Source organism: Ctenocephalides felis, unplaced genomic scaffold (assembly GCF_003426905.1).
Source record: "Ctenocephalides felis isolate EL2017-DRISC unplaced genomic scaffold, ASM342690v1 CF-g0.4_SCAFFOLD_01886, whole genome shotgun sequence".
NCBI classification, from domain to species: Eukaryota; Metazoa; Arthropoda; class Insecta; order Siphonaptera; family Pulicidae; genus Ctenocephalides; species Ctenocephalides felis.
The window spans coordinates 143,952,808-143,965,469 of NW_020538040.1; the positions used below are offsets into that span (position 1 = coordinate 143,952,808).

The 12,662-nt window shown below is 29.3% G+C and overlaps 3 protein-coding genes across 3 annotated transcripts in view; 1 reads left to right on the plus strand and 2 right to left on the minus strand.

The window, feature by feature from the left end:
- Window positions 1-44: 44 nt before the first annotated feature.
- LOC113377617 (mitochondrial import inner membrane translocase subunit Tim23-like) lies at window positions 45-2,607 on the minus strand. Its single transcript, XM_026617989.1, has 4 exons — window positions 2,357-2,607; window positions 1,973-2,228; window positions 1,318-1,487; window positions 45-391 (listed from the first exon to the last, which is right to left on the minus strand). The coding sequence occupies exons 1-4, from the start codon at window positions 2,412-2,414 to the stop codon at window positions 273-275; spliced, it is 603 nt and encodes a 200-aa protein (XP_026473774.1). The 5' UTR covers window positions 2,415-2,607; the 3' UTR covers window positions 45-272.
- Window positions 2,608-3,237: 630 nt separating this feature from the next.
- LOC113376017 (intraflagellar transport protein 88 homolog) lies at window positions 3,238-9,842 on the plus strand. The gene is made up of 14 exons (XM_026615948.1): window positions 3,238-3,477; window positions 3,985-4,169; window positions 4,279-4,516; window positions 5,333-5,550; window positions 5,620-5,851; window positions 6,171-6,318; window positions 6,386-6,582; window positions 7,505-7,691; window positions 7,750-7,841; window positions 7,895-7,966; window positions 8,453-8,554; window positions 8,625-8,859; window positions 8,927-9,052; window positions 9,559-9,842. Exons 1-14 carry the CDS (start codon window positions 3,238-3,240, stop codon window positions 9,840-9,842), a joined length of 2,556 nt encoding a protein of 851 aa, XP_026471733.1.
- A 1,441-nt stretch (window positions 9,843-11,283) lies between these two features.
- Window positions 11,284-12,662, minus strand: part of LOC113376018 (muscle calcium channel subunit alpha-1) — a 61,609-nt gene continuing 60,230 nt past the window's right edge. Inside the window, exon 33 of the mRNA XM_026615949.1 lies at window positions 11,284-11,530. Within this exon, the coding sequence (XP_026471734.1) occupies window positions 11,321-11,530 (210 nt within the window). The 3' untranslated portion in view covers window positions 11,284-11,320. The remainder of the gene's footprint in view (window positions 11,531-12,662) is intronic.

The window sequence follows — 12,662 nt, forward strand, 5'->3', positions numbered from 1 at the left end:
TAAGAAAAAAAATGTGTTTAATTCGGAATTTGTGGATTTTTATTTATAGAATATGCTATAGCTGCACATAATTGATATACATTTCATGGCTATATATTAAAAACAGTAATATTTGGTAGACAATGAGATTTATGAAGAATGGTGCTAACAATATTACATAAAATTTAGATGTCCATATGTAATAGCAACTATGCAAGTTAAAGCTTGTAAAATCGGGTTGTTAACATAATATTTCATCTAAACTAACTCTAAATTATAATAAACAAATTTTTTCACAGCGGATTATACTGTCTTCTTATATCTTGTATTGCATGCCTAGATGTCCATATACAATATAAAGCAGCTATAGAAAATCCTACTCCTCCACCAATTGCACATTTCCTAAGTCCAGCTGAAATAATGTTTTGTTGTTTAAGGTCATGTTCAACGAACGTCTTCACTATAGAAATGATTAATTTTGTCCGAGTGCTCAATATTGTCACACCATGCACAGAAGCAGTAACCACAATAATAAACACTCTTTCGCGTTTAAACAAAATAATGTATCTTTCAGAACTGAATAGTAAGGCTCAGTATCGCCAGCTCATTATGTTCAATTTGAATTAATAAATGATATGCATTTCTCAATTGTAGCGTGCATAATAAACACTTTCACTAATAATCCATTTATAAATTTACGTTCATTTCAGTAATACTATTTACCAGCTTTTTGACAATTTTAAAGAAATAGCGACTATGTGTTTCTGAATTAGTGACATAGAATCACACAACACTTAAACTTTTTATATATGCAATAAATAAATGCAAATATAGCACTTATTGTGAAGATAATATGCATTAAAGTTCCTTATAACTTCAAGGATTATGACAAACACTTCACAAGTATGAGAAAAAAGATTTGTTTGTTAACATATATTATTGATATTGAAATAATATGCCAAAAATATGACTAAATTTAAATATATAGGAGAAAAGTAAACTAAAAGAATTAGTATTAAAACAACAGTTTAAAAATGGTCAACAATAGGATTGTTAAAATTATCCTAAATAGCATTGATTAAAATAACCCAATGTGAATTAAAAAAAAAAACGTATCATATGAAACAGTATTATAAATGTTGTTATATTGTAAATATTTCCAAACAAATGTTTGATGGTGTAATTTCATTGGTTAATATCAAAACTATACTTTGCTCTATTTGTTATTAAACAAAAATAAAGTATAATAATTTCTGCATAAAATTAAAAAAAGTATTAGGTATTAGGTTTTTAAAAAAAAGTATTAGGTTTAAGAATAGGTTAAGTTTAATTTCTAACCTGTTGATTTATAAAGTGCTCCTGTGGCTGTCGCAGCACCTAAAGTATTTATTTCGTCATCTTCTCCTCGAAGCCATGACAGTAGCACACCAAGTCCAGAATACATAACTGCTATCGTTCCTAGTGTATTTGCCGTAGCTGAACCTTGTTTCATAATGTGATTTAACATTCTATAAATCAAGAATATAATTAGATATTCATCATGGTAATCTGAGATAATGTGAGAATATCAATATTTTAAGGTGAAACAGTAAAAAAAAGTATAAATAAAATGTGCATGAAGCATAAGTAATTGAATAAATAATAACACAAACAAGAATGGTTAAAAACAAATACATTGAGTATGCAAATAAGTGAAGATGCTTTAATTCACTAGTGTTCAAAGATTTATGAAGCATTATACTTTATTATACATAGAGTAAGTATTATACATAGAATACCCGAAAGTTTCAAATGTTAAAAACGATTTTCATAAACAATATTTCTTAAACATATAATTGAAAACAATTCTATTAAAAGCACATAAAACACATAGAGCTTCAAATATGATTCAGTATATTGACCATAGACAAATTTAAATTATCATATACAATCATAATTCAGCAACTCTCGTAACTAAACAAATTACATAATCGCAAACAAAAACAAAACTTACTGTGTTCTTCGCAGCTTTCCAGTTTGACCCAACAATGTTGTAGCCTTCAGACCATTGTATGTACCAGCCATGCCTCCCAAAGCAGCTCCTATCATACATGATGATCCAATTTGCGAAAAGGCTAATTCAAAACGACCCCTTTGTCTACTAGCCCCTTCAGGGAAAATAAATTCGGGTTGGCTTGCAGGCAGGTAAACAGGATTATAATTTAGATACGGAGAAAGTTGATATGCAGTCTTTCCAGTTTTAATAGGAGCTGTAAGATAAAATTAAAGTTTAAGACAAGTATGTATTGGACACATAAGAGTTATCTACGGTGTATAGGTTAGTTTCGTCTATTACGCATAAGAGTAGAAAAAAGAAATTAATTATATCCATTCTCACCTGGCACATCTAAATTACTAGAATCTGATCCTAAAGGAGAAGATAAGTAGTCGTTCATTTTAATAATTATTAACTACAAACTAATCACACATTGAAAGAAATGTCACTAATGAACCGAACTTGCTAGAAGAAAGATCAGACGACAGTCAGCATGGGACTCACTGATGGGACAGTTGATTATTTAATTAGATTTTTTCACAATATTCTTACAAATCCTTTTTTTTCATACGCGTAAAACTATTATTTCATGTTTATAAAGTTTTAAATTTTAATATATATTCACATTAAATTAAATAAGATTTTAAATATGTGAATATACCTAGTAGCGTGATGTTGGTCGCACTGTTTGACAGTTCACCTTTGGCTAAGTTCGTGTCAGTACGAAACAAAAGCGCGATGTTCGAATTTCAACAGAGTTAATGTTTATTTTGTATGGCACGAAGAATTTTATTATAATACAATTATGATTTATTTGTAAAAACAATTAAACAACGATTTTGAATTTATAATGTGTGTGACTAAATATTATTTAACATATAATTCAACGACCTCATTTTGTAAATAATATCTCATCCAAAAATTATTGCTAAAATTAAATATTAAATATAATTGATAGTTATATTTAATATAGTTGAATTTTATTTTTTGATTTTATTTTATCTTTTACTGTTATTTATTTTATACCAACATTAACACTTAATGCCTATCATATGCTGACTAATAATGTAACCATGGATACGAAGTAGATGTACACAATTCTAAAATGTATAAAACAAGTCGTATTTTACCTTTTTTTTATATAATATAACTTATTAAACTATCATTAGTATATATTTTTGTAATTAAATAAAACCAGAAGTTATTTTAAGCTATGCCAAATCATGTCAATTACAAAAGTAGACAGTTTATTAAAACCTAGAACAATGAAATCAACCTTCAATAATAACAATGTAGATGATGACGATCTTTATTCTGGATACGATTCTATGCCACCTGAATATAATGTTAATGATTTAATTGAAGATGAAGAATTTCAAGAAGCCTTAAAATCTGTAACATGGGGCAAAAGGTCGGCCACACCAAAACCACCAGGAACAGCATCTTGGAGAATCGGAACCTCCGTATGTCCAGCTAAAAAAATCTAATTTGAATTATATAGATTTAATTACAATCCTAATATGTATAAAACAAGCAGTATTCTTCTTTTATACACATACATATTTCAATTTCAGTGTCAATGATATGAAACGCCGAGAAAATATATAATTAGCAAATCATATTTTCTGGCGAAAGCAATAACTTCTTGGGAAAATTAATAAATCAAAAAAATATTTAAATATTATTTAGTACAAATATAGTGGATACTTATCACAATTGTTTTTTTACTGATTTATTCATATAAGCTACATGTAAATAGCTTTTTTTCATTATAATTTAAAAAATGCGATTATGAAATGTAAAATAGTTGAAGAAATTTTATTCGCATTTTGTTACAAATTATTGCATGCTTTTAAGCATTAACCTTTTCCACTCGGATGCCGCCGGTCTGGCGACAAAATTTATATAAATCTCGGAATTTGCGAGTGGAAAGGATTAAAACGCCTTACCATAATAATCTTATCACACAGATGTCTCGGCTCGGTACTGGATTCGATTCGAGGCCAAAAACAGGCCGTTTGAATGTTAATTCGGCAATACGTCCAGCCACAGCAATTAAAGGAGCAGGATATTCGTCCAATACCGATATACACGATGCATACAACAGAAATCCTAAAGCATTGGGAATATTATCAGAGACTCCAAAAGAAGAAACGTAAAATTAAAATTTTAACAAATAAATACTTATAATATTATATTAATTTACCAAATATAATTGTCGAACAATATAACTTTGAATGTAACTTTTCATTATACATTTTTAGGCCAATGATGAAGTTTAAAAACATGGAACGCAAAATAGTAAAATTATTAGAAGAATGTTATGTTACCTGTGCTAAATCCAAAGGGTCCACTAGAACTAGAGGAAAATCTTCACCAGATATTCCTGACTACTCTGTAACTCTTGCAAAAGCTAAAGAAGCATCTACCTTAGAAAGAGCACTTATAAGAATGCAAGAAGAGGTTGGACATAAAGAACACAATTTTGATTTAACATATTCGGTACGTGATAAAAAATTTATTATCATTACATATTGAATCTTACAAGTTAGTATAAATCCATACATGAGCTCGCCCGTGGATAAGAGCTATGGAATCTGAAATAGAGTTTTCAGGTTTGATACCCACCTTGAATGGCCTGATGTTAAGTAGTAGTGACATGGGTTTTCAGTTAGAAATATAGTTAGAAATATGTTTCCAAGTGCAAACAAACTTTACTGGATTTCTGAATAAAAAAAAACATCACTGATATATAATAATGTCACATGAAATTGAAGCAACTGTTTGAGTTGCCACCTATAAAACTCACGTAGTTGGTTAAGTCAAGTCCACTAGAGGCTGAAGTTTTTAAATAAAAATATTCAAATAAAAATAGAATTAATACAAACCTACTCATTTAGGTAACTGTCTATTACAGTACAAATATATAAAATAGCTATTAAAAATTTAGATTAGTAACACATTAGTATTGAGCAGTAAGCTACATCTTAAGCTTAGCACTCCCATATTTAGCAGAATTCCATACATATCTTCATAATAACAATAATCACGTATTCTAGAACTAATGGTATAGAAAATTAAAATATCTGTAATTGTAAGCACATATAACGAGCCTAATTCAAAATAGCTATTTAAACCAGCAAACAAATATTCAAAATTGTTAATGATGAAGGACTTTTAATACTGTATGATGTTCAATATCTACGATATTTATACTTCACAAATTTAAAATCAAGCGCACTCTTTTAGAAAAAAAATCTATCACATTCAATTGAAATAATAATATTATATTAGAGAAACAATTAATATTTTGCGCAGGTTCTTTATAATATGGCTATGCAATATACCTACAATGAAATGTATGAAGAAGCCTTAAACGCGTACACTCTTATGACCAAAAATAAACTTTTTGCTAATGCAAATAGATTAAAATTAAATATTGGAAATATTTATTACAAATTGGGTCAATACAAAAAAGCTATTAAATTATACCACATGGCACTTGATCAAGTGCCTAATGCTCAGAAGGAGTTAAGGTAAGTTAATAGTAAAATAATCATTTATAATTTTTATGAAAAATGGTAATTGCACTTAATGCTTTTTAGATTGAAGATAATGCATAATTTAGCTGCTACTTTTGTAACTATTGGGCAGTATCAAGACGCTGCTACTAATTTTGAATATATCATGGCAGATAAAGGTGATATTAAGTCTGGTCTACGTTTAGTTCTTTGCTATTACGCTTTGGATGATGTGCCTAAAATGAAAATAGCATTTAAAAAATTACTCAATGTAGATTTGGATCTTCTGGATACAGATAGTTATATTGATCCAATAGTAAGTTTATATACTATTGTTCTATTTATTAGTTACGACAATTTGTTCTATTTATTAGTTACGATAATTGTTGCGACAGAAATCATCGATACGATTCTGATGCGAAAATTACATAAAACTGTATATATTTATTGATGTAAGTGTTTACCATACATATCTTGCTTTTAACTTTAAAATACATTGGAATCGCTTCACATTTTTATTTATAATTTGATTAGCATTAAATATAAAAACGCGTATAAACTTGAAACCATGCTACTACAATGACAAAATAATTTGTGGAATAAACTAATAAAAAATATTTGTGTTCAAATTTTAGGTTGATCCTGATTTAACAATACTCAAAGACGTTATTTTGTCCGATGAAATGAGTCAAATGGAGCAAAAACTGAAAAACGAAGCAGAGCAGTGTATATTATTAGCTGCAAAAGTTATAGCACCAGTAATTGAAGAATCTTATATAGATGGTATACATAAATATTAATTTATATAAAAATTGACAATAATATGAATTAAATAAAAGTTTGGTCGCAGGATACAACTGGTGCGTGGATAGTCTCAAAGAATCGTACTACGGAATTTTAGCAAATGAATTGGAAATGAATAATGCTATAACATTTTTAAAACGGAATGATATTCCTCACGCTATAGAAACTTTGAAGTTGTTTGAGAAGAAAGAAGATAAAATAGCTTACATAGCTTCTGTGAATTTATCATTTATTTACTTCTTGGTAAGCATTTATTTGAACCAACGATTTTATATAAAGACACAAGTAGAAAATTTACTAATGATGCATGGCTTAAAATTTACTCAGAATGTATTTGCTTAAGGCAAATTACTGGACTATTACATCCAGTGCCGAAAATTAAATTTAAAAACAAACTTTGCAAAACTTCGAAAAAATTGCATGACTTTTTTGAAAAATTTGATTTTTTTTCATATTATTATTATTATTTTTGTATTTTGATTTTTTCTTTGAATTTAATTTTTTTTTTGACATTTTTTGTAAGCAATCGCGCTGCATAGCTGATTTGGAGACGAAATATCAAAGCGCATAAGCGCCGCGTAGTCGTCAAACGTGCAAACATTGGTACGAAACCCATATAAATGTACACATTTGTACTTATTATAATCTTTATAAAATATCTGATAATACGATGTACATATGTCTAATGTTCAGTTTTAATCGCCAAATGGGATTGTTTTTTACTTTTTTTATTGGATCTCCGGAGACGTTGGACCTGCCTTTACAAAAATTTTACCAGTTGTTTATTTCGTTAATACAAGTAAAATCTTTTTCGAATTATTTAAATTGGACGCTCCGTTATCTCAAAAACTGAAATACCATTTTTTGCACTTTTTGCCCCGTATCTCCAAAACGGCTAGATCTGCCTCTGCCAAAAACTAATCAGCACGTCTCTTTACCGTTAGGAATCGAATGTTTTTTGAATTATTCAAATCGTCAACAAAAATTTGTATCTGCACACACACGCTCACACACACATACTTCCATTTTTCTTAGGTATGCCAAAATGTTCAGAAATCTTTGAAACGTAAAAATATATAAAAATGTTCATTTTCGATTTTTTTGCGATTACTATAACTAACCCTATGGAAAATTAAAAATATCAAGTTTTGGATTCTAATTTCAGCAAGGAAACCACGATTTAGCGATCAAATATACTACTCAAGCAAAAAAGTTAGATTCATACAGCGCCGCCGCCTACGTGAACCACGGGGCTTTGCAGTTTGCTCAAGGAAATTTATCCGAAGCTAAAGATGAATTTCAAGCTGCTTTATCAAATGATGCTGGTTGCATCGAAGCAATTTATAATTTAGGTAATATTTTTGTGATTTTGAAGTAATGACTCCTTAAAATTTTACTTATTATTTTTAGGTTTGTTACTAAAACATGAAAAACAGTACGATGCAGCATTAGATTGTTTTCGAAGATTAGAAATTCTGTACGGGTCTGACGCAGTGGCACCGGTAAGTAAGTAAATATTAAGTTAATTAAGAAAAATATATTAAACTCATATTAGCTTCTGTTCCAATTGGGGCACTTGTACGAGTTAAAAAATGATCCGGACGCAGCAAACGAATGTTTCATGCAGGTATGTTTATGTATCCCTATTTCTAATTTATTTAAATAAATAAAAAGTTCTAATACCAGTTATGAAGTTATATATATATACGGTAGAATATACTCAAAGTGAAAATTGAAACTATCGTAAATTGACTTTCTGAAATTCAGCTTATTATCAACCTATACTAGTATTAATTCTAAATCCAGAGAGATTTATTATTAGGCTTAATATCTTAAAATTGGCGTTCGCAAAATATTAATTTAATAAACAACGATATAAATAATAATTGTCTTAACATTATTTTATAGAATATTTTTTTATACTTTGTGGTATCCTCCTCGTTAAAAAAAACTTCTGATTAAATTTTTATAAATCGTGGACATACTCAAAATTCCTCACTTCCTAAAAGTAACTCAAAACTCCTCACTTCCTTTAAAACTTTTAGACCTGTTGAGTTTCTCTGCTATGTATATATATATAGATCTGTATATATGTATATATTTCATTTATCAGGTAATCGGATTGGATGCAACAGATCCTAGTGTATTAAAACACATGGGCGAAATGTTTGCACGTGATAATGATAAACAACAGGCTTATAACTACATGTCCGATGTAAGTAAATTTCACTAATATATCGAATTGCCTACTAACACATAATGCGAATAACTTATATCAAATCTAGTCTTATAGGTTTTATGCCGGTAATTTAGACGTAGTAAATTGGTTAGGTACTTACCACATAGAAGAGCAACAAGCAGAAAGGGCCCATTTTTACTTCGAGAGAGCTGCGATGTCATCACCAAATGTTCCCAAATGGTATCTTTTATCAGCAAGCTGTTATAAGAAAACAGGAAACTTTCAACAGGCACTCACTTTGTATACAGAATTACATCAAAAATTTCCTGAAAATATTGAATGTAAATAATTCTTAATATCTCTGTAAAGTTGTGCATAAAATATTAATTTTTATTTGGTTAAATTTAGGTTTAAAACATTTAATAGAAATGTGCGCTAGCCAAGGATTGAAGGAAGCCGAATTTTATAGCGCAGAATTGAAACGTGTCGAAAAATCAAAGGAAGCTAGAGAGCGTATAGGTAGTGCAAGACCGGGTGTGTATTTTTCCAAAAATACCCACATCCTGTTTTCATTTTTCCCCTTGTTACTCCTTACATTATTAATAATTTGAGGGTTACTTTATAAATTCTCAAAATTTACGTAAGATGAAGAATATAAACGAATACAGATCTAAATCACAATCACCTGGTAAAGACGATGATTGATGTAATTTTTTTTTTCACAAATCCCATTCCAAATTTATTTACCTTCTTGTATACGTTACTCACAAAGTTCCCTCTCTTTATAAAATACTGTTGTAAAATTTGAGGGTTATTTTATAAATTCTCAAAATTTACGTAAGATGAAGAATATAAACGAATACAGATCTAAATCACAATCACCTGGTAAAGACGATGATTGATGTAATTTTTTTTTCACAAATCCCATTCCAAATTTATTTACCTTCTTGTATACGTTACTCACAAAGTTCCCTCTCTTTATAAAATACTGTTAATATTATTTTATTTATTTTAACTACATAATTTCGTTAAATTTACAGGATCTAGACGTCAAGCACTAATAAATTCTGGACATAGTTTATCAATAGAAAGTTCTCGATATTCTGGCGATATGTCAAGTCGGAGTAGTAAAATGCAATACAATATTCATACTATTGAAAAACCGAAAAATACATTATTTGAAAATAAAGATAAAACGCCCAATAAATTAGTTTATGAAGATCCTCTAGGATCACCTCCTAGTAGACCGAGAACAGTGATGAAATTTGGCATCGAAGACACATTTAAAAATCAAGATATCAGCGACGATCTTTTGCCTACATAAACAATTAAACTTTATTAAGATTTTGTTAAACATTTGACTATAGAAATACTCCTGCAAAATAAATATAACATGTTTACAAAATAAATTATTTCATTTATTAAATAATTTAAGGGTATAATTGTAGCTCCCTGATTATAAATTATTAATTAAACAATTATGTATATCATTATATTTACACATGAGTGTGCGTGACAGAGATAATATTTATATCCTTTACAAAAAAGTATATAGAAAGGTAAATGGATATTACACAGTGAAGATAAATATGACTTTTAGAACTATATTTAAATTTATAAACATTATAAAATAATTATAAATTTTAAGCGTCATATTTGAATTTTTACTAAAATTACACATATTTACATCGATTACACAGTGATGAATGTATATTTCGAAACACCCAACACGGTTTGCGTACCACATGAAGTAAATTTGCTAATTATAAGGGTACCATTTTCTTTATGTTTATTAGTAAATATTATTAACATTTCAGATTACCATTCGAAGTAAAACATTGAATACATACTGACTTTGTAAATGTGCTTATATTTTTCTGCAAACTGTCGAAAATCCACCACTGTAATTATTATAGATAATAGATAAGATATAAATATTGTACTCATTAATCAGTAATACCATATTTTAAATCATATTACGTGAAACACTAAAATACATGCAACTATATCAATATCTATTATTGTTTTTTGTAAAGGATAACTATATCAAAATACATATACATGATTCCGTCATTCCATTTATAATCGGTCTTCACTTTTTTTACTGAAATATATCATCTTTTGAAATGGAATATGTGTTTGTAGGTATAAAATCAATATTAAATATAAACAACTTATCCGATAGAGCAAAATTTTAACAACGTTTAAAAACTTTTCGTATTATATAATGAGTCTTAAATGAGATTGACGATTACAAGAAGTTATGCCACGTAAATACATCAGAATCATCATGAAAAAGTGAGATATTGTTCCAATCAAAAAGGCGGGAATTTCGATGTGTGAAACATAGAAATATACTTTATTCATGAATAACTAACTAGACATTGTAGCATTTAAACAGTTTTTTAATAAATATTTTTGACACATTCATCATCATCGTCGTGATAGCAATCATTTTCGTAATGATACAAAATTCCATAAATTTTTAAATATTTTTTTGTGTTTTTTATTTATTTATTCTCACACCCTGTATTTAAGAAAAGTGGTAATATCTAACATCTTGAATTAATTACATCTTTGTAATCGGAGAAACAACAATCCTTAAAAATGAAAAGCCGGAGAAAGACGGAAAGGTAGAGAGAGTTTGTTATTTGTCATTAAAAAACTACTGCACGTCGTCGAATTGGTTAAAAAAAGTCTTCTTTGGACCAAAAGAAGTAAATAATGAGGCACTTGGTAGAGTTTTAATAGTAATAACGGTGGCGATGGCATTCGGATGGCGTGGCTGCCTTTGCGGTGCTGCTATAACCGTGGTTCAGCGCGAGATCTTGTTTCTTCGGCGGCTGCGTCATGCGCCCGCTGCATGCGCCGTCTGCGCTCCTGCTGCAGCAGCTGATGCGCCGCCAAGTCCATTTCCTCGCGCGTCATGTCCAAGGCCTCTTGCATCTCGCGCGACGTGTATCGCACGAAGTCGGGGTCGCAGTACTTCCCCAGGCCCTGCTCAGCCAACACCTGCACGCAAGTCATGTTATTTATTGCAAAAATAATTAGAACCCAAAACGCATCGTATGAACAATATTATTAATTTTATATAATTTTTTGTAATAACTGTATATACATTTTTGTCGAATACATTCAGGTACTTGCATCTATCAACTGAGCAATATTGTCATGTCCATTATCTATATTATTAGACCTTTGTGAAACAAATACAATTGTTAGAAAAAAAATCACACATAGAATAGCAGCTGTCCCAAATTGATATATTTTTGTCGTATTTCTATGAACTCAAGTGGTTACGAATCTAATTGAAGCATTACTCGTGTATATAAATTTGTATGTTTCGGATGAGTATCTTTGAAAAATAATTATTCTGCCTAAACAAATTTTATATCATATAATTATAATGCACGCAAATATCAGGTTGGCAATTAAGTAAGTGCGGCTTTTTGTTAGAAAATCAGTGATATTTTTTATAGAACTAAATAACTTCATTATGAAATGCATTGTTTTGTTCACAGACTTTTTGTGATATTTATCCCACTTTTGGTTTTCATTAGCAAAACCTGAATTAGAAACAATTTGACACCATCATTATTATTGAAGTTTTTTAAAGGAGTTTTGTGAAGATCGAAAATAAAAGTAATAAGATGGTGTAAGGTCAGAACTATATAGTGAATGTGGAAAAACATCCCAACCAAGTTCCAATAATTTTTGCCAGGTGGCCAAAAATGTGTTTTGTCAATAATTGAATAATTCAATTCGTTTTTTTCAACTGCTTTGTTTAATTTGGTCAGTTGTTTAATGTCAAAATTGATTGTTCGATTGGTGATTACACTTCAAAGGAGACAATTTTTAATCAACTTCAACTGTACGACCACCATTTTTAATTTTTGAGTAAAAAACACCAGAACGAAATTTGGCAAACCAATTTCGATACTGCCCTCTTTTTAAGGCTTAGTAACCATAAACTTCGCATTACCTCTTGCAAACTTAACATGCATTTTTACCAAAGTAGACAATTCATTTTTAATCATCTTCAAAGTGTACGACCAACGTTTTACATCTTTTAGTGAAAAAAACACCAGGACAAAATTAGTCAAACCAATTTTGACACTGCCCCTTTTTTAAGGCTTAGTCACCA

What these genes read in the sequence shown, in the direction of transcription:
- LOC113377617 (XM_026617989.1), bottom strand. Translation starts at nt 2,414, where the DNA reads ATGAACGACTACTTATCTTCTCCTTTAGGATCAGATTCTAGTAATTTA. An exon ending in GGAAAGCTGCGAAGAACACA is followed by an intron (nt 1,488 to 1,972) that starts GTAAGTTTTGTT and finishes CTTGATTTATAG; the next exon opens with AATGTTAAATCACATTATGA. An exon ending in AGCACTTTATAAATCAACAG is followed by an intron (nt 392 to 1,317) that starts GTTAGAAATTAA and finishes ACATTATTTCAG; the next exon opens with CTGGACTTAGGAAATGTGCA.
- LOC113376017 (XM_026615948.1), top strand. Translation starts at nt 3,238, where the DNA reads ATGTCAATTACAAAAGTAGACAGTTTATTAAAACCTAGAACAATGAAA. An exon ending in TGAAGAATCTTATATAGATG is followed by an intron (nt 6,319 to 6,385) that starts GTATACATAAAT and finishes GTTTGGTCGCAG; the next exon opens with GATACAACTGGTGCGTGGAT. An exon ending in TATAGGTAGTGCAAGACCGG is followed by an intron (nt 9,053 to 9,558) that starts GTGTGTATTTTT and finishes TTAAATTTACAG; the next exon opens with GATCTAGACGTCAAGCACTA.